Consider the following 21,717-nt stretch of genomic DNA (forward strand, 5'->3'; position numbering starts at 1 on the left):
ACTTGTTTTCTATTTTATTTAATAATAGCCTTCCTAATGGATGTGAAATGGTATCTCATTTGGGTTTGATTTGCATTTCCCTAATGATTAGTGATGTTGAGTGTCGTAGGCAATTTGTACATCTTTTACAGCAATGTCTATTTACTTGTTTGACCTTTTTTTTTCTTATTTATTTTTTTCAGTTCCAGCTACTCTGCAATGTTTGCCCATTTTTAAATCAGGTTGTTTGGGTTTTTTATTGTTGAATTGTAAGAGTTCTCTGTACATTCTGGATATTAATCTTTTATTAGATAGGTGATTGCAACTATTTCTCCATTCTGTGGGTTGCTTTTTGACACTGCTGTTAGTGTCCTTTGATATACAAAAGTTTTTAATTTTTATGAAGTCTAATTTGTCTATTTTTAATTTTGTTGCCTGCCTTTGATGTCATATTCAAGAAACCCTTGCCAAGTCCAGTGTCATGAAACTTTCCTATGGGAAGGCTTTTATCTCCATATTGATGCTGTGGCTCAGATAATCACAAAGATTTACTTACTCCGAGTTACCAAACAGAAAAGCAGACCATTTGAAGATGTAGCCTATCCAGTGGAAGAACTTATCCTTCCCAAGCTTATAAAGTTTAGCTAAAAGACAGACAAATGGGAATCTCTGCCCGAGACTTGCAGTGATGACTTTAGTGATGCATAATAAATATTATGAAAAGCCTGTTGGGTAGTTGCATTTTAAATGACAAAAGTTAGTTATTGTGTGAAAGCTAGTTCCTGAACTTTAGTGATCCCATTTAAAGTTGACAGTTTACAATCAATACCTGTGTAACCCAGCACAGCAAAGGCATCCATTCTGGTGGCTTTGGCCACTGTAGTTTGAATCCTTTCCCCAGCCCCTTCTTTAGCAGTTTGAGCTGGAAAGCAATGGTGAGGAAATCTTGGTCTTTCTGCAGCCTCATCTCTGTATACAGTATGAAGTCCTAGAAGCAGCCCAGCTGGCCATAGAGTCCTTGGATGGTATTCTGGTAGATGGTACCTGCATCAAGGTAGGGTGATAAGAGAAAGCTCCCTTTGCTCGGGTCTAGCCTACCACAGCCTATATGTATAGTGCCCCAGGACATGTAGCAAACACCCTCAAGAGGCCCAGGCATAAGACTTTGTTATGGAAAGTCTTCAGCCAAGTCTGACATTCTCCTGCTGGCAGTGACTGAAGATATAACAGCTTTCATTTGTGTCAGAAATCATCCTGTGATAGATTTGGGTCTTCCTTGCATTCTTTATTACTACTTAAGTCCCCAATGGTTTATTCTGGTTGGTTCTTTGCAGTTGCCCTTTTCTTCACCTTTCAGGGAGATCAAATGATGGTATTTTGAAGTTTCTTGTGCACATAAACAGAATTTCATTAAGGGTGGGTGGCAGGAAACTGAAGAGAATATGTTTACATGAAAATATGTATGTATTTATCAATTAAGTCTCTAACATAATTCTGTGAGACAGTTATCTTTAGTTTCCTTTTACAGAAAAGGAAAGAAACTGAAAAAGTGTAGGAAACTGAAAAATGAAGTTATTAGTAATGGCAAAAACTTGCTAGTATCCAACAGGCCTGAGGATTAAATTGATTTTCTACCACTAACATCAACTTTCCTTGGTTAGGTGCAGAGGCCTGTGACAGAGCTCACGCTTGATTGTGAGACCCTTGTGAATGAGCTGGAAGGAGATTCTGAAAACCAAGGCTCTATATATCTGTTTGGAGTGAGTGAAACCTTCAAAGAACAGCTGTTGCAGGAGCCCCGCCTCTTTCTTGGCCTGGAAGCTGTGATCTTGCCTAAAGATCTTAAAAATGGAAAGCAGAAAAAATACTGTTTCCTAAGTAAGTCTATGCTGTCGAATGTAGCTTTGGGGAAGGAAACTGGGGATGGTAATACCATGAGGTCAGAGAAGGGAAGATTCACCTCCTGGGCTGGACCAGGGCAGCAGTTCCTGATTCTGTCCTTCTCCTATGGCCCTGGCCAGGCAGCTTGGATGGGATCAACTTTCTCGGCCCTTAATAACAAGGTGGGGGTTCTTGCTTTCAGAATTCAAAAGTTTTGGCAGTGCCCAGCGGGCCCTCAACATTCTCACAGGCAAGGACTGGAAGCTGAAAGGCAGGCATGCTCTAACCCCCAGGCACCTCCATGCCTGGCTCAGAGGCTTACCACCTGAATCAAGAAGGCCCGCAGGGCTTCGTGTTGTACCTCCCCCTTTTGAACAGGAGGCCTTGCAGGTGAGTGAGTGAAGGTTTCTTGGAGAAGATGTCAGGAGAGTCCTGCTCGGTGACACTTAATCCTTTAATCTTTTTTTTTTTTTTTTCTACCCTGGCCCTCAGTCTTATTTCACTCTCCAGCTTCTTCCAGTCCTGGCCACATCTCCTTTTCTCCCAGATCTCTCATACTTTTGCCCCCTCCATACCTGCTAAACTTAGGTTTTTAGTCTTCCAGATCTCCAAGGGACTTTGAGGGACCAAGGCAGGAAGTCAGAGAGCTGGATAATTATTCAGTGATCTAGTCTAGGGTTTCCCAAAGTGTGGTACATACACAAGATAAATTGTGGTTGTCATAGATGGTCTTTTTTTTGTTTTGTTTTCACTTTTATGATTATGGATTTGTCTTTTTATTACAGCTAAGACATCTGAATGGACTTGTTTTGCTAATACTTGTTAAAGTATACAACAACTACATTGAGACTATGATTTTGTGGATGGTATTAGTTAGACAAGGCTAAGGAAGAAATTAACTCACTTTATGGAAAAATGTTAGAGGGATATACAAGCAGAAGAGTGGAGGTAGAAGGTGAATGGCTGAAGCTTGGGAAACCCTGTCTTAGTCTAATCTCTCATACTTAGCAGATGAAATGTAGGGGCTAGAGTTGGTAAGACACTTGCCCAAGGTCACAAAGAGACTTAATGGCAGAAGCCAGACTAGACCCCTCATTAGCAATGTGGCTCCCCTAGCTTGGGGTCTTAGAAGACCCATCTGGAGGAAAGGATAGTAGCCGTCCTCCCCTGAGGAAGTCTTAAACCAACTTGGAGGCCTGGGGATGCTGGGTCAGCAGAGAACCTGCAGTGTGGGCTCCAGTGTTAGACAAGGGATTTGTCTGGAACCTTTACTGGAATCTCATAGCCTTAGACCCGGAGGGAGAGTGTTGCAGCCCTTCCATAGGTAATGAGAGAGTGTTCTGGCTGAGTATTGACACGTGGCTTTGATCCCAGACTCTGAAACTGGACCACCCAAAGATAGCAGCCTGGCGCTGGGGCCGGAAGATTGGAAAGCTCTACAACAGCTTGTGCCCAGGCACTCTCTGCCTCATCCTGCTGCCAGGAACCAAGAGGTATGGACTGGAAAGGGTATCCCTTCAGGACTCTGTCCCCTGGATTTTGCTGATGTTTAGGTCCATAATGAGGACTTACATGAATCACCTCTTTAATTCTCACAGTTCTAAAAGATAGGCATTGTATTCCCATTTCACATTTATATGCTCTTGTATAACTACATATATTGGTCCCTCAGGGAGATAACTTATCCCCAGTTAAAACCAGGGGTCTTATGTCCTTCTTACTCCTCTCTGGAGAAAGAAGTAGCTGGTAACCCCACTTGAGTAAAAAAAGTAAAGTCTCAGAACAAGCCCTAGGCTTAGGTGTAACCTCCCCGCATATGAGGAATGTGTTCCTGCCTTCTGTACCTTTTTCTCCATTGACACCTCTGTTTTAAGAGATAACAGGGCCTGGTTTGCTGATTCTAAGCCTGAGGAATACTGGAGCAGGACTCTGAGTCTAGTTCCAGCTTTATCACCTGTCTCCTCTGACAAGTGGCCAAGCTACTTCCCCGCTATAGATCTCAATTTCCTTTCAGTAACATGAGGGATTTGGAATAAATCAATTGATTTTCAAACCCTTTTAATTGTAAACCCTTTCTTGAAAGAAAAACCAATATTAAATCTTAAAGCATAGAGATGGGCAGTTTTGGAATGAGTGAGTGGGCAGCTAAATAAATGAGTGTATATTGGGGGAGGGAGGGAAAGATCGTAGCTTTTTTGAACAGTCTGAAAACCTTGGATTGTGTTAATTTTAAAAAGTTCCTTGAGATTCTGACATCTGGCTAGGTACAGTGGCTCATGCCTATAATCCTAGCACTTTGGGGAGGCCAAGGCGAGCAGATCACTTGAGCTCAGGAGTTCAAGACCAGACTAGGCAACATGACAAGACCCCGTCTCTACCAGAAATACAAAAAAGCAAAAAAAAAAACCAAGCAGCCAGATTTGGTGTTGTGTGCCTGTGATCCCAACTACTTGGGAGGCTGAGGCACGAGAATCACTTGAACCCAGGAGGCAGAGGTTGCAGTGAGCTGAAATTGCGCCACTGCACTCCAGCCTGGGCTACAGACTGAGACTCTTGTCTCAAAAAAAGAAAAAACAAAAATTCTGACATTCTAGGAGTTGATAAGAGCATGAATACCTCTGGCCTTGAAGCTGGATCAGAAATTCATTTCCTAGCATAAAGTTATTGTAACATGCATCTGAGGGCCATTAGGGAGATGGTCTACCTACTGGGTAGGTTGAAAGAACTGCTTTCTCTGAAAAGCAGAAACAAGTATTAGGTGTTTACATTGAGAGGGAAAAAAACATCTTAGACCAACATACTTTAAACAGGCTTGTGGGTAAGCTAATAGGAACAGGGTAAAAAGTGACCACAAGTTGCCAGTAAAAGCTTTTTGGTTAAGATGTGGGCTCTGGGGAACAGAGAGACTTGTCCTTAGGTAGCTCCTCAGGGGCAGTGTTATGGTGGTAGGTGGACTGGGTTTTCATGTTCCCACGTAGAATACTTAAATTGCAGTCCACCATTGTTTAGGTAAACTAAGTCAAGAGTAGCCCAAATCATTGTTCTTCCTGGATGTTCCACAGAGGGTGAAGCCAGAGGAGGAAGTGCTGGGGTCAGGGAGCAAAAACACTTAAGTTGTGACTGAGACAAAGATCCTCAGTCTTTGTCTGAGTTTGTTTGACAAGTTAGGAGAATTAAGCCCCTCTGGAAGCAGCAAATCCTGTGGTGAAGAACCTAAACTACTCCTGTCCTTTAAAAGTCACATTCTGATTTCTGTGGACATACTGATCAAACTCAGCAGCAGTAGCATGCATTTCCTCAAGCTATGGAGGCTTGCTGTGTGACTGACCTCTCTGGGCCTTGTTTGTGCAGCTGTGTCCGTGATGGCAGCAGATACTCTTGGGAAACATTGGGAAAAAAGCAATAGAAAAACAATAGAAGGTTTCCTTAGGCTGGGGTCTTGATGCAGCTCTTAATCCTTACATTTTTGGTAGCTTCTTAATATTGAAAACAACAGTAATTTATCAAACCCAGGTACTGTGCTAAATACCTTTATATGCATTTTTGGTTGAGGTTGTTAGAATCTTTATTTAACAAGTGGAGAAAAAGTCTCAGATTAAGCAATTTTCCTAGGGTCACATAGCTAGTAAGTGCATAGTCAGGACTTGTACCCTGATGGTGTGTCTGACTCCAAAGCAACTCTCCTGCCCTCAAAGCTCTAGTTCTCCATACACAAAAGTCTAGTGTTTGAATGTTTAAGTTCAGACATCAGGTGGAGACAGATTCTGTGTTTGTCTTTCCTCATTTCTACCTGCTTTGCCTCAGAGAGCTCCTCAACTCTAACCCAGTTCCATGAATATGAATTACAAGGTGGCAGGGAACTAATAAATGGCTCCTAAATTCAAAGCACCATGCCAGGTTTTTTACAACAAACATTATTAAATAAGTTAATGTTTTTTTTTGTTTTTTTTTTTTTTGAGACGGAGTCTCGCTCTGTCACCCAGGCTGGAGTGCAGTGGCCAGATCTCAGCTCACTGCAAGCTCCGCCTCCCGGGTTCCCGCCATTCTCCTGCCTCAGCCTCCTGAGTAGCTGGGACCACAGGCGCCGCCACCTCGCCCGGCTAATTTTTTGTGTTTTTAGTAGAGATGGGGTTTCGCCGTGTTAGCCAGGATGGTCTCGATCTCCTGACCTTGTGATCCGCCCGTCTCGGCCTCCCAAAGTGCTGGGATTACAGGCTTGAGCCACCGCGCCCGGCCATAAGTTAATGTTTTGTAATGTTTTTTAAACAGCCCCCGGCAGCTAGCAGGTGCTACAAAAGTATGGAATGAACAAAGACTAAGACGCTTTAACAGCAACTTGTAAGGGCTCTAATGACAGATTGCTATTATTGACATGCTGGTTCTGTCACTTAACAGTTGTGTGACTTGAGCAAGTCATATAATGTCTATGAGCTTGTTTATTTTTTAAATGAGGATAACACTTGTACCTACATCAGTGAGCTGTTTTGAGGATTAAATGAGACAAGTGCTTAGAACAATTCTTGGCATGTAGTTAAGTGCTCAGTGTATGTTTGCTATTGCCGATAGTCTTCACCAAAATCCCTGTGAGATAGTAATTTAAATATTTCATAGTTTATAGATATGCCTCATATCTCCTAATTGGTAAAGGTAGGATTTGAATCTAGACCTCTGAGACTCATCAGTGCTTTTTCCATTAAACTATCTTCAGCAGGCAGCTTTCCATAAACCTTCCTGCCCTTGCCCCATGGCACACACACACGTACTTGGAAAAACATCTTCTCTAACTAGGCATTTATAACCATTCATTCAACCTTATGGATAAAAACCTACCTTTGTTTCTTATTTATTGCAGCACTCATGGTTCACTCTCTGGCCTAGGACTGATGGGAATAAAAGAGGAAGAAGAAAGCACCATCTCAGGCCTGTGATCATGAGTCGGCCTGCCATGTTTCCATGTGCCATTTCTTACCCCTTGTAGGCAATGGCAAAGAATGTGGTCAGGCTGTAGTCTCTCCAACCAGCAGACAACTGTTGTGGAAACTTGGTGTAGCAGCTAAAAGAGTTTAGTTTGTTTATATGGCATGTATAAGTTTTCAATAAATGCCTAAAGTTCAAGCATAGTATGGGGGTGTCCACAGATTGTTTCTTTGTGTCATTGAGTTTATGTGCATAGGCGTGGTAGCAGGTACTCACTCCATGTAGCACCCCTGTTACGTGGTATATTCTGGTAAGGAAACCAAGAGGACTGACTTCTCTGCAGAAAACCAACCAATCAGACAATTTGTCAAAGTTGTAATGTCTGTGAAGCAAATTTCTTTAAACTGTTTTCTTATTGACAGCTCTTATAAAATTGAAGGGCAATGAGAGGCTGAACTGAAAAATCTGGCAAGTCCACCAGGCAGTGGAGTGGAAGATTCTTTTAGTTTTTTTAAGCAGCCCTGGAAACCCCTTCCATTCCACGTTCAGGAATCCTTCCCTTCAGAACATGACTGCAGTGCCACCCTTCACCAGTAGGTGCCTCCATCACACCATCTCTCCCCCTAGGAACTGGAAACTTGAAATTCAGTAAAAGCCGTTTTAATCAACTCTCAAACTGGTAACAATCTGTGTTGGAAAGGACATGGGGCATAGGCACCCAATTCCAAAACTAGTAGAGATATTAACTGCCCTCCAGAAAAGATGAACCTGGCATACAGTATGTATCATACCCAAAAACCTCGTAAATTTCTCCATACACTGAGACCCTGTAATTCTACAGCATTGTCCTAGGGTACTAGGATCGTTACACAAAAACATGTAATGAAGGAGATATCACAGGGTTATTACAATGGAGTTAATAGGTAGCCAGTTCTAAAGTGTGTGTGTGTGAGAGAGTAAAATCTTCAGTGAAAGAGATCTTCAAGAAGGAGGCAGTAGACCTCTAGATCCAGAATGCTTGACTTTGAATCCCAGCTTTTTAAATCATTAGCTGTGTGAACTTGAATAAATTACTTAACATTTCTGTGTCTGGAATAATGGTATGTATCCCAGAGGATTACAGATTAGTAAGATTATGTATTCACAGTACTGTATATTATTTGTTGTATGAAGTCTGGAGGGATACAGAATAGCATGTAGTTTGAGTCCACTTTTGAGGGATACAGAATAGCATGTAGTTTGAGTCCACTTTTGTAGGAGAAAATATACAAAGTTATACATAGGCTTCTAACAAAACCTGCAAGGCTATATGCCAAAATGTTAACAGTATTTATCTATGGCTAGTGGCATTGACAAATTAGGTTTTAACAAATGCTTTTCTGTTGTAGACTTGATTTTTTTCTTAAACATTCAACATACATTGCTTTTATAATTGGAAAATAATTCTTTTTTTTTTTTTTTTTTTTTTTTTTTTGAGACGGAGTCTCGCTCTGTAGCCCAGGCTGGAGTGCAGTGGCCGGATCTCAGCTCACTGCAAGCTCCGCCTCCCGGGTTCACGCCATTCTCCGGCCTCAGCCTCCCGAGTAGCTGGGACTACAGGCACCCACCACCTCGCCCGGCTAGTTTTTTGTATTTCTTAGTAGAGACGGGGTTTCACCGTGTTAGCCAGGATGGTCTCGATCTCCTGACCTCGTGATCCACCCGTCTCGGCCTCCCAAAGTGCTGGGATTACAGGCTTGAGCCACCGCGCCCGGCCAATTGGAAAATAATTCTTAACAGCTGCTGTCAGGAGAAGAAAAGAAGAAAAAGATAATTCTACTTAAAATTAACTCTTAGGGTTGGGCAGTTGGAGCAGTGTTTCCTGTAAATGTAGCTTCATAAGATCTGGTCCTATATGAAAGTTTAAATGTAGCTTCTGTAAGATCTGGCCCTATATGGAACCAGAACTGAAGAGCTTGACTTGGGGTCAGACACTGCAACTTGATTCAAGTCCCTTCATCAGGAGGAAAGTTCCCTAGGTGAACTGCCAACTTCTGCTGCAAGGCCCTGAGAACTTGAAGCTGACAAGTGTTGTTGGGTTCCTTCCTGCCCAGCTGAGCTCCAAAGCTGTGAGAGCTTAGCTGCTGTTTACCTCTTGAGGCTGAAGTCTTCAGAGACAAATTAAGTGCCTGCCTTGAATATGAACAGGCCTGGGTTGGAGCTTCACCTACCACACACACCTGAGTATTTTGGGGCAAGTCACTTAACCTCATTTGAGGCTATTTCCACAGCTGTGTAAAATGAGGAAATAACTACTTTTGATTATTGAGACATTTGTGGAAAATGACACAGTAATGCACTATGTGTGAATTATTTTCCCTCTCTGGGCCTGTTTCCTCACCTTTAAAATGGGGGAAATTAGTACTTCATAAGGTTATGAGGATTAAACTAGGAAAAGTCAAGATTGAGTGCTGAATAAATGAGATACTATTTTACTAAGGATCATCTCCCTGTACCAAGAGCACTCCACTTGCTCCCAAGAATAGCCAAGGCCATCTTTTTCTTAGGAGAAAGGGTAGGGCTGGAGGTTTCCCCAGGGATCCAACTCCAGAACTCTGCAGAGATGGGCCTGCACTACAAGGCCTCTGAGACTTCAGTCTGCACACTCTGTTCTTTCGCCTGATGCTCCACCTTTTGGAAGCCAAAGCTGCCAACTTGGCCTCTTGCAAAACACACATTCCATTCATAAGTGCGTTTGTGCATTTTTCCTCCCACACCCTTCTAGGCAGCCAGTGCAGAGCTGCCAAGGCAGCTGCTGGAGAAGCAGCTTCTTATGGAGGAAAAGCAACTCCAAGGGCTTTTACAGAACTCATGGTTTAGGCTTTGAGTCTGGTCTCCCATTTTCTGGTCTCCTTGCCCATAGTGGGGTTGTTCATTTCCTTTTGCCCCCCTTTCTGTAAATAACCTCTTCCCTATTATAAAGGAAACCTATTAATGAAAATTTGAAAAATACAGAAAAATTTAAATCACAACTGATCCCACCATCAATGGTCAATGACTGCCAATATTTTATAATCGATCAACTTTTTCCATGATGATAGAAATTCTATTATTCAAAAGCAGAGTATAACATTCTAGCATTGATGTATGCCATAATTTCTAAAGCAGTCCCTTTTGTTGACATTGAAGTTGTTTCCAAATGATGCTGCTGGTGATATCCTTGCACATACATCCTTGGAGATTTTTTAGGAAGAAATCTCACATGCTTTTAACTCCAGAAAGGCTTTTACTGTTTACTAGCATAGATTTGCTTCAAATTTTTGCCAATATAAGTTTTTCATTGTATATTTAATTCTACTTATTTGAATACCCTTTAGATTGGCATCCTGCTTTTTTCCCCAGAAGCTTTTTGGTAAATTATTTTTCCTAAGTGAGTTGTTCATATCCTTTGCCATTTTTCTGTTGGGAAGCCAGGTCCTTTTCCATACTGATTTAAGAGCACCTTATGGATTCACTATAGTGTCCATTTATAATCTATTACAAAATTTTAGTTTGCTTTTTAAGGTACATCATTTTATGTTTAGTCTTTTGTGATTTCTTCTATTTGCTTTTCTGCTTAGAAAGCCCTGACTGATCTCTGGATCCAATGACAAGTTTATATATTTCTAATGATTTAATGTCTATACTTCATAGCCTTATTTTTCTTGGAATTTATTTTGGCATGTAATAACTTACTCCCAAATATTTAGATAATTTTACCCAATTATCTAGCTTTACTTACCCAATAAAGGACGAGGCTCCTTTATCATATAAGTCCACGTGTATACTAGGGCCACTATTCATGTTTTCCGCTGTCTTGTCATGTAGTAGTACCACACTATTGTATAGCTCTATAATGTACTAGCAGTTTTAGCAGCACCACCCCAGATAAGCACAGGGCCCATGGAGAGTACCCATCAGCATGGATTACAAAACACTGTAGAGTTCAGATGCTTTGCTGCTGACTGCACTGGTGCTGCTACATTCCACCAGGACTTTTTTAGCACCCCTGAGTCAAGAGATGGGATAAGGGTCAGAACACTGGACAGAAGATTAAACTCAGGTAGGAGCCTTATATTTTTAAGACAGGGCATCCTCAGAAGTTGACATAAAGGAAAGGAAATGGAAAGGTTAGGCAAGCTCCCTAATCTTATCAGGCAGACTAACTCTTTTTGACCTACGTCAAAACTGAGAGCTAGAAGGATGACTCCCAGAGCCAATCCAGCCATGTGCTTCAGCAACTGGATTTGAAAGGAGGGAAGAAGCCAGTGTTGCAACTTTCATACTCCTCCGACCCCGAGCACTACCTTCAGTGCACCTTTCTTGCTAGAAAGCATTCCATGTGCAGTTAAGCTCATCTGGTAACTAAGTGAAGTTGTTTGCCCATCATCTAATTGAAAATTGGATTTTAGCTGTAATCTATACAGCCTGTGACGGCAGCACTTTGAATAGCCCAGGCTCTATACAAGCCCCCAAGTCAGTATCCTTCCACTTTATTCCCCAAACCTATTTATAAGGCTCTGGCTGGGCTCCGTAACGCAGAAGTGCCAAAGCACAGAAGAAACAAGCCCACGAGCCAACTGGGGAATGCTTTAGAGGCATACTTTTTAAGTGAGGAAAACACCCCTTAGATTTCCTTCCAGCCCCCACCGGGTCCTGTCCTTAGTAATGACAGAGGAAGAGAAAGAGTTCCAGTTCATTGAGGAAATCTCAGAAACCTCTCCATAATCAGAGAATGTAGACATGACTTCCAGAGCCTCTGCAACTGAAAAGTACACCTACTCCTACCACCATATTTATTTTTACAAAATACCAACATGAGGCTGGGAATCTTTGGGGAGGCCATCAGGGCCTCCATGAAAGAAATGTGTAAGATGACCACTCAAGAGCTTTCCTGAATGTAAACAAGTAGGCAGAAAATACAATGGAAGGAAGCTAAGGGTCTTAAGTGGTCTAATCATCATACATCTAGAGTGTTAAGAGGCAGATGGGAATCACAAGGATCACGTTAGTCTGAGCTTCTTCCCCCATCCCCAATTTGGCACAGAGGAAAATTAAGCCCCTAAGAGGGGCTGTGACTTGTGAAAGGTCATGTATGACCATGCCAACCCCCCTCTCTTATTCTCTGGTTTCCCTGCATTACTCACCTAACATTCCTTTGGACAACCTTAAAAGAGCTTGTAATGTTTGAGCACTTATGTGTCATTGGGACTTTATCAAGACTTTTAAAATTCTAGCACTCTGATGGAAGCAAAAGCCTTTTAATTTTGCAGATGAGTAAAAGGAAACTTAGAGGTTCACTAACTTGCCAAAGGTCACACAGCAGTGGCACTTGAGTTTAAGCCAGATACAGCTCGTTTCCTTTGCCTTAATCACTGCCATACTGTTAAATCTAGGGGTCATGCATTTAACACAGTGCTCAACTTCGCTTTTTATTCCTCATGAGAATTCACATTAGTTGCTAAGGTAAGACTATTTAGGCAGTGGCCCTGTGAAGACTTATTTGCTCTTTGCCTCTGAGCACTAAGACCCTCAAAAGCCACTCTATTAAGCTTGGTATGTGGTAGGTTAACACCCATGTTTGGAGTCTGAGGATCCTGTACTTATCTGGATTGTTTTTCAAAGAATAAAAATTGTCACTCAATATTATGTTGGTAGAAGCTCCCAGTAGGTAAATTTTGCCCCAGAATAAAGTCACTGTTTTTTTTTTTTTTTTTTTTTGTAGAAATATCAATAATCAAGTAAACAAATTTATTAAATCCAACAGCAGGTAACCGTCCAAATAAAAAACATTAAAGGAAAAAATGTAGACATCAAAGACAAAAATGTGTGTAACAAGTCAATAAAAATACTCAAGGGGCCATTTGGAGAGTGCAACAGTGCAGAGAATACAAACAAAAGTATTAACTTTTGTCAAGTTTGTACAACCTCAACAAACAGACACACTGGTCACAAACCAAGAGGGATCCACAAAGGTGGAGGGTCACATGAGCAGTGGACTCATCACCTCAGCGGCTTAAGGCAGGGTATATCTGCGGGACCAATTCATCCAAGCCCCATTTGCCTATTGCTTCACATTCCCCCTTTAAAACCTAGAGTCATATTCATTAGTGCAACAGGTAAGAGCAGTTAATCACAGACGGAGCTGGGGACCAGGGTCAGAGGGAAGACACTTCTCCCAGAGCAAATGTATGCGTGTCGGGGGAATGAAAAACCCCAGCAGCTGCTGAATGGCTTCCTTTGGCAATATCCAAGATTTGTGTTGAAAGGAGCAGGGAAGTTGGATGGGTGGCAGAAGTAGGTATCTATGAGATAGGCTGGGTTTCCAAGAAGAGAAGAATAGGGAGGACATGATGCCCAGCACCTGAATCAGAAGCAGAACCCAATGGTTATGCAAAGCTATTTGAACTATTTTGGCTTCTGCAACCAGTGCTCAAGAATCTATTTCGTCTTTCGAAAAGGGTGAAAACCCCTGCTGATCTTCACCAACATGCAGTCCCAGTCCAGTTTAAACTGGATACGCAATTACAGCTTATCATAGGAATAAACTCTGAAGGGGGGTGGATGGGAACTTTATATGATCTGAAAACACACTGTGGAGTAAGAGGAGGATCAATGTCGCATTTCATCAGTGAGTCCCAATTAACACAATTCAACAACCTTCATAGTTCTTTCAGTCATTTAAACAAGATACTGCTGGAGTCCTCCTCCAAGGAAGACCCATCATTTACCAAGATGTTCAAGTCCCCTAAGGAAGACCTTTGTCAGTTACCAAGATGCTCAAGTCATAGCTAACCAAACATGAGAGACAAGAAAAATAGCAAAGCAGTCAAGTAAAAGGCAACAAAAACCTAGCAGCAGCTTTCTTCCATGCCTTAACCTTATAATTGCATAACTGAGTCTACCTTTTGGGCTTCACTGCACTGAAGACCTCATTTGGAATCTGGCAAACCAAACACTCCTAAATATATAGGTTGGTGTAAAAGTAATTGTGGTTTTTGCCATACTTAATGGCAAAAACATACATAAAGTATGGCAAAAACTTACTTTTGCACCGACCTAACAGATCTGTTTTGGTTTGTAAACTTTTAGACAAGTTCTTATCCCAGTAACTTCCCACCACTGTTCAATACAATTTGGCATAGTATGTAGCACATGAGGCCATCAAGTGTACTATGGGGTCCCACACCCTGCAGCCTCCAGCATTCGGCACCAGCCCCTGGAGACCAGTACTGCTTCAAAGACTAATACTGTGTGGCTTAATCCTTTCTCCCTTTCCAAAAACACTAGTTTCTGCCTTCCTTGGGGAAGTTTAATACTGAAAACACTGCCTTGTATGTTTTCAATTGTTATTTTCCTGGGCCCAGGGGTTTGGTTAAAATTTAGATCTTTACCCAGCTCTAGATTCATCTTCCCTTATCAGAGGGGCAGACATGGGTTCCTGGACCCAACTCACACAGGTAGGCAGCACTTCAGCTGCTGAGACGACGAGCTGAAGCATAGCAAAGCCGCTTACAGGAGGTAGGGTTAAGAATGATACATTGAGATTTGGCAAAGATGGGGGAAAGAGCAATTCAATGAAGCAGCACGTCATCTCACACCATCTTTCTAATAAATTGCTAAAGAAACATCACAAAAGCTTACAAAGCCATTTGTCAAAACCGAGTTGTTTCTTATTTCCCAACACACAGTTTGTTGTCGTCCTCAGATGTTGCCAATTTCCAAAGTGGCATCCACATCCTGCCCCTCTCCACATCACCCTGATGTTCTATTGCTAAGCAAGGAGTGTACTGGCTTACCTGAGGGGTACACATTCAGCCTCTTACACAGACTTACCACTCATTAAGTGGCAAACCTATTTCTAGGTTGAAGGGAACAAGGCTTTTCATTTCCCAGAAGTATAACTTCAAACCCTACACACACCTCACCTTGGATCCCTTTGCAGAAAAACTGCATTTCTTGTGGTCATGAAAGAGTCAAGCATTGGCCCAGAGCGACTGCAGAAGCTTGAAATCTTTGCTGGACATCAAATACTCAAACTTGGAAGGAACTTGTAAGTTCCTCCCTGACTGCTCCCTTTTCTGGCTTCTCATTTGCAAATGGATCAATATAACCAAAAAATAACTAAATGGCTTTTTTGGTGGGGGATGAGGAGGCTAAATAGTTAATTTAAAAAACAACAAAATCCACCCACTCTAGTACACGTAATGCACGGAATGTCTTCTTAAAGGGTGGGGAAGGAACCTAGTTTCTCTACTCAGGGTCCTGGGCTGCCTCCCTGTTTTGCGCACCTCTCTCTGATACACCCTGATCTGGGATGGAAAGGGCCTTACCTGGCCAAGTGCAGCCTGCCTTTTCCCTCAGTCAACCACTACCCAATCCAGAACCGAGGAAAATGAGTTGCAAACTGCTTAATGAAACAGCAGTCTTTTTAAAACCTCAGTCTGGGTACCCAGCTACAGCTGATCCCACAGAACCTGCTGGAAACCCTGGAGACTTACTCCAGAGCCTTATTTAGCTAGAACAGAAGCCAGGCATCTGGCCCAAGATCCCCTCCAGCTTTCTAGCAGTACTATATCGTGAATGATCTTAAAGTTTCCCATTTGCCCCTCTGAAGGAGGAACTGTCAGGTTTAGGATTTAAAAAAAAAAAAAAAAAAAAAATTCCAAGTATGTTCCTTATAGTCAATATCAATTTTAGAAAAATACTGACTGCCAAAACTATTTAATAACCCTTAAGGTGGGAGCCCAGAGCTATAAGGCTGCTCACAATGGAACTCAAAACATGCAATTCCTGCCCAGGCTGAGAAACATACCTGGGACACAGCGGAGTATTAGGTTAGGGGAAAAACCTCCAAATGTTTAATAGACAAAGTTTCATTACCTCAAGATATAAATGTTTTTCTAAGTTTTTATTTAAAAGATTCCCTTTTTAATCTGTTCCAAAGTGTTGGTAGCTGAACTATACAAGTTCCTGCCACCCATCCTTCCAGTACAGTTTTCTGAGGACATACTTTTTAAATGGAAAAATAACAGGAGGACCCTCTAACTGAAACCAGGTAGGACCAGAGTCAGTTCCTCAGGCCCCTGCGGCAGTCTGGCCAAAGCTGGCCTTATGAAGCGAGCGCTTGGAGAAGTCTGGGGAACCAGGCCCTCCCTCTTGTGAGGAAAGGGCTGAGCAAAACTCATGTTCTCTTTAGTGAAAATGGTCCAAATTCAGATCCAAAAGCCTCCATTATGGCTTTCCCTGGCACTCTTCTTATACTTTATACATTGAAGGCAGCTCCCTCTTTTATGGCCAGTATAAGCAGGCAAAGAAACAAAGGAATATAGATACATATATGTGTATATATATATATTTTATATAGGTAAAATATATACATATTTTATATATGTATATATACATATTTGGGGGTAGGGAAAGGCGAGGAGGGTCATGTAAACCTAAACAGTCATCACATTACCCCAAATGAGCCTGACTTTAACAAAAAGATAATAAATAACTCCTGGGGGTTAAGTGACAACATGGGTGCAGCAAGAAGGGAAAGGGCACAAATTTAACTATTAAATACACTTTGATATTTGTTTGGCAGAGTTCAGGCCAACCCCAGGCTTCTGCCCTTGCCAGACAAGTAAGCTGATGATATTCAAAGAAAAAAATAAAAATATTTTAAAAAAAAATTCAAGCAGAGCTCCATACCACAGTTTTCCTTCAAGTCAGTTGGCCGGCAGGCAGTTTCCCGACCACCAGGAACAGAAACTTTGGCTCCAAGGTAAATGAAACAAACAAACAAAAAAAAGTATTTCCACTTACAACATGAAAATACAGAAACTTCATCAAAGAAAGAAAACTATCAAAGAAGTCTACTTCCAGCAAAACTGAGGTAGCACTGCTTTCTCTGCATTCAATGCTTAAGTGGTTCTCAGTACAACACATGTTCTTACAAAATGCTCACTTGACTGACAGGTGCAGCATGTTGATGGAAAAACTCAACATGAAATGCAATAGGTCAAAGAAGGAATGAGCAAGAAGTGAGGGAGATCAGGGTTCTGGATAAATTAGCTTAAAAGGGGGTTGTTACCAGACTACACATGCTCTTGGCTGGCCTTGGCTCTCCAAGAGTCTAAATCGCCTGGGAATTAATGCAATGTGGTTAACAGTTAACACTGCTATTCAAATCTGTGTAAATCTTTAAAAATAATTATTACAACCTAAATTCAACCATGTAAACAGCACTACACACAGTACAGACCTGCCCTGAAAAACAATATGCAAAACTGAGATCTGGCACTGCATCATTTTGTCATGTTAATTCAACCTAACAGTCCCATCCCCTCCCTGCTCTATGCCCTCCCCTACCGAAAAAAAAAAAAAAAAAAAAAAAACCTAATTTGTGCAAGAAATGGCAGGCTTATTCTATCTGAAGGCTTCAAAAAAAATACACAACATGTAACCAGGTTCAAATATTCTGGGAGATCCCCCCCAAAAAGGAAATAACCAAAATAACCAAAAAAATGAAGAAAGTGCCTAAAACATGATACAGCATTTTAGAGCCCTTTCAGATACAAGGCAGAGAAAGGTGTAAAGTAGAAAATATCCGGATCTTCAGTAATTTCCAAAATGGTCCAATTCCTCTGTTGGCTGCAGGGCAGCTGGCAGATCCTTGCTGCTGCTCCTGGGACAGAGCCATTAAGTCTGCTCCTCGGGACACAAGCCCTCGGGCCCTGAGCTGAGTGCACCTCTCCCTTCCCCTTCTCTTTTCCTTCGCTCCATTTCCCACTCCACAAAGGTGTCAAAGAGACTTGGCCAGGCCTCATCTTCACTGTAGTTGCTGAGGTCAGGGCCAATCACCTGAGTGAAGTTAAGGAACATGTTCCAAGTGTCCCGGGAGATGCCCTTGATCCCCGAGGGGTTCTCTGTTAGGAAGTTTAGCCATTGGTCCAATACCGGAGGATTGTTCTGGGTAAAGACTAGTTTCCACAGGGCAATGGCTATTTCCCGATGCAGTGACCGCTGCCCTTCTTCAGAGTCCAGGCCAAACTGAAATGTAAACCGGTAGAGATCCTTGAATTTATCCTCTTGTTTGGCTTCTGTTAAGAGGCTAGGGAACCGTGCACAGATTCCGTCAATGCTGTCTGCACTTATTGCTTTGCAGCCATCAAAAAACTCCTTCCTGCAACAGAAAGGAAAAGGACAATTAATAATTATAAACTGTATTATTTACAGGAAATATACATAGTGATTAAGAGCAGGGCTTTCAGGCCAGATGGTCTGGATTTGAATTCTAACTCCTTCAACTAATTAGTCCTATTTCCTTATTTGTCAAATGGTAAAAATAACACCTTACTTCAAAGGGTTTTGGTGAGGACTAAACAAATTACTATTCTGCTTCTAACAGTGCCTGGCACACAGTTGGCAGCTGATAATGGTTCATTTATTCATTCATTCATCTTCCCAAAGCTAAACTCAAGTCTCCTGCTCCCTGCCCTGTTTCCCGCTCTGCAATAGTGATTAAGCTGCGGATTCTTTCCTTCCAGAGGCGGAGGCTTCCTGCTCCCCTCTGGCTCTCTACGGGTTGTTTGTTTGGGGGTCACTTTTAGTGACTGCAAAGGGAGACTTCTGGAGCCAAGGATTCTGAACCTGGGTAATTCTATCACCAGAGATCAAAATTCTATCATTAAAAAACAAAAATTATGTATTTTTAACATCTACACAATGCTTTCCGCTTACAGCATGGTCTCGCACTGATCATCTTCTCAGGGACAGTAGCATCTGCTGAAGAGGTGAGGCCTCTGAGGTCTGGAGGGTAACCTTCCTGGGGTGGGGGCATGCAAACCACAAATTGTATGGCTGGGTCTCAAAGTCAGTTCTTATTCATAACCCCATGTTCTACAAACCACATTCTATAGGGACACATGACCAGAACAATATGCACAGCTACTGCTTAGTAACAGGCCAACTGACCTTGTTACACACAGGCCTGGCCGCGGGCGGGCAATACGCTAAGTACTAGAAACGGCAAGTGGCTTCATGGAGGGAGAGAGGCATATCCCCTCCCCAGAGGCACTTACTGTATTGGTACTCACAGCGCCTGGCACATGCTGGGCATACAATAAATACTGACTGACACGTAAAGGAGTAAAAGAAAAGAAAGGTCCAAGGCAGCAGTGGGGCTGAGCAGCAACTTGGCGACCTGGTTCACCCTGGCTTATTCCTCATTTAAGGCAAAGATGAGCAGTGACCAGTTACTGAGAAGCTGCCAAATAATGCTAGGATAGGCCTGAAATTTGACCTATGAATTAGGCAAAGGCATTATTCTGCACAAAAAAAAAAAAAACAAAACAAAACATGGAGTACACATTAGAACCAGACATGAATCTTTATCAAAATCAAAATCCAAATGCCCGGGCCTTCCCCCCTGAGATTCCTATTTAGTAGGTCTGCTGCAGAGCCAGGGAGATACATTTTAAACCTTTAGAGTCCAGAGGGGCTTCTCAGCATCATAACCACAACTTGGCTCAAAACATTTAAGCTTTAGAGAACCTGATCAGAAAAATAAAAACGTAAAAACTTACCCAAAACCCTATGAAGCCAACCCAGTCCTATCCTAGCTGGGTACCACTGCTCACCTGGTGACACAAAGTGTTTGTGACTGACCTGGTGAATTTGCACATGGTTGCAGCCTGGAACTTCCAAGCCAAGAGCAGCACTCGAAATTCTGTGGGGTCGACACATAGGTCATTGCAAAAGCGCTCCATGCCTTCCTCCAAAATTGCATCTTCCCGCTCATCCTTGTAGCGCCTGAACAGTTCTTCCAACCTCTGCAAGGAAGACTCCTCGGCATTGGACTTGGACTCCCTCCCAGCATCTCCCGAGGACGTCGGCAGCTGGCAGGCCTCAGTGGCAGCCTCAGCCTTCTTGGTCCCGTTGACAAGGATATCTCCACCTGGCTTGCCACAGGGTGGTACCTGCTCCTCACGGTGGCCTGCACCCCGCCTGCTGTGTGACTTGTTGCTGGGGTCACGGTCTCCATTCTTGCTGCCCAAGGTCGATGAGGGATTCTTACACTTGGTGACACACTGGCCCATGGTGCTGGTGGCCCGGCCTCTAGAGTGGCCCCCTCTGGATCGGATGCCCTCGCTGCCACTGGCCCATGTACCTCAACATGCCATCAGCCAGAGGAGCCAGCCAACCTGGAAGGAAGTTAGAAAGCCATCACCTCTGGGCAGGGGAAATGGGGTACGGACCCTACCTTCTAGGGTGCACAGTGGTTCACCACTCTATTTCCGTAAGCCAACAACAAACCATGGGAGAGACCCTGAGTTCATCATCTCCTTCATAGGCCAGTTCTGTAACTTCACCTTGGCGACACAGTGGTTGGGGCACATATGGAGAACCAATGAGGAAAATTCCTAAAATTCTTAAGGTAACATAGATTTCAAAGAGGCTGATTCATATGTAGAATGCATCAAAGACTACAGTTTGACAGAAATATTCCAGAGGAAATCTGTTGCCAACTTGCCATCACATAAGAAAAGTTATTTGGACCTGGATTAAGCCAGAAGGCACAAAGGAACAGTTCATCTTCTAATTCCTAATGCCAACATTCTCAGATTTTCTTTTTAAGTAGGATGAGTAGGGAGGAGGGGTGGCCATATTCAGAACGATAGTCTCATAATGCCCTAACGATGAGGTTGTCAAGACTACAAGCAGGGGCCTAAGTCAAGCAGAAAAATGAAATTTGCCTCTGATCTCTCCAGATGCCTTTCTGGGCCTATCCCACATAGTAGGTGAAATGCCCTTTCTCTGCCCTACTCCATCCACCTGTAGAAACCATCCACCAAGCCTGTACTCCACACCAAGTTTCCCAACCGAGGAGCTTCTTTTTCTCCCCCAGGTCCTCAGCAAGGCTGTACTTAGAATGCAAGCCAAGTTCACAATAAATGTGATTGTCCTATACGGCCTATAGGCTGAGTCTTCCAAAGAAGTGTGTCTCCACTTTAAAAGAAGGACTGGGACCAGTTGCAGTGGTTCACATCTGTAATCTCAACATTTTAGGAGGCCAAGGTGGGTAGGCAGACAGCTTGAGTCCAGGAGTTTGTGACCAGCCTGGGAGACATAGCAAGACCCTGACTCTACGAAAAATAGAAAAAATTAGTCAGGTGTGGTGATGCACACCTGTACTCCCAGCTGCAAGGGAGGCTCAGGTGGGAGGATCAACTGAGCCCAGGTCAAGGCTGCAGTGAGCTGGGATAGCACCACCCCACTGCAGCCTGGGTGACAAAGTAAGACCCTGTGTAAAAAAATTGAAAAAATTACTGGTATAAAAACAAGCACACAGACCAATGGAACCGAATGGAGAGTCCAAAAATAAGGCCACACATCTACAACCATCTGATCTTCAACAAAGCTGACAAAAACGAGCAATGGGGAAAAGACTCCCTATTCAATAAATGGTACTGGGATAACCGGCTAGCCATATGCAGAAGACTAAGGCTGGACTCCTTTACACCATATACAAAATTCAACTCAAGATGGATTAAAGACTTAAATGTAAAACCCCAAACTATAAAAACCTTAGAAGACAACCCAGGCAATACCATCCTGGACATAAAACCAAGCAAAGATTTCATAACAAAGACACCAAAACCAATCAAAACAAAAGCAAAAATTGACAAGTGGGATCTATAATAATTAAACTTCAGAGCTTCTGCACAGCAAAAAAAACTATCAAGAGATAGCAAAAGAAACTATGAAGAGATTCCTACAGAATGGAAGAAGAAATTTGCAAACTATGCATCTGACAAAGGTCTAATATCCAGCATCTATAAGGAACTTAAATTTACAAGAGAAAAACAACCCCATTAAAAAGTGGGCAAAGTACATGAATAGACACTTCTCAAAAGAAGACATACATGTGGC

General features: G+C 42.6%; 2 protein-coding genes across 7 annotated transcripts in view; one reads left to right on the forward strand and one right to left on the reverse strand.

Annotated features, from left to right (window-relative positions):
• REXO5 (RNA exonuclease 5) overlaps window positions 1-6,983 on the forward strand; it is a 43,391-nt gene extending 36,408 nt beyond the window's left edge. For both annotated transcript variants that reach the window (XM_011747102.2, XM_011747103.2), the window contains exons 16-20: window positions 941-1,033; window positions 1,641-1,857; window positions 2,063-2,250; window positions 3,235-3,353; window positions 6,713-6,983. In XM_011747102.2, coding sequence (XP_011745404.1) covers window positions 941-1,033; window positions 1,641-1,857; window positions 2,063-2,250; window positions 3,235-3,353; window positions 6,713-6,788 — 693 coding nt within the window. In that variant the 3' untranslated portion in view covers window positions 6,789-6,983. The remainder of the gene's footprint in view (window positions 1-940; window positions 1,034-1,640; window positions 1,858-2,062; window positions 2,251-3,234; window positions 3,354-6,712) is intronic.
• A 1,550-nt stretch (window positions 6,984-8,533) lies between these two features.
• Window positions 8,534-21,717, reverse strand: part of LOC105484993 (defective in cullin neddylation 1 domain containing 3) — a 50,503-nt gene continuing 37,319 nt past the window's right edge. For all 5 annotated transcript variants that reach the window (XM_011747132.2, XM_011747130.2, XM_011747131.3 and 2 more), the window contains 2 exons: window positions 19,453-19,988; window positions 8,534-17,968 (listed from right to left, as the gene is read on the reverse strand). In XM_011747132.2, coding sequence (XP_011745434.1) covers window positions 17,485-17,968; window positions 19,453-19,883 — 915 coding nt within the window. In that variant the 5' untranslated portion in view covers window positions 19,884-19,988 and the 3' untranslated portion in view covers window positions 8,534-17,484. The remainder of the gene's footprint in view (window positions 17,969-19,452; window positions 19,989-21,717) is intronic.

The sequence above is a fragment of the Macaca nemestrina genome, chromosome 18 (genome assembly GCF_043159975.1).
Source record: "Macaca nemestrina isolate mMacNem1 chromosome 18, mMacNem.hap1, whole genome shotgun sequence".
NCBI lineage: Eukaryota > Metazoa > Chordata > Mammalia > Primates > Cercopithecidae > Macaca > Macaca nemestrina.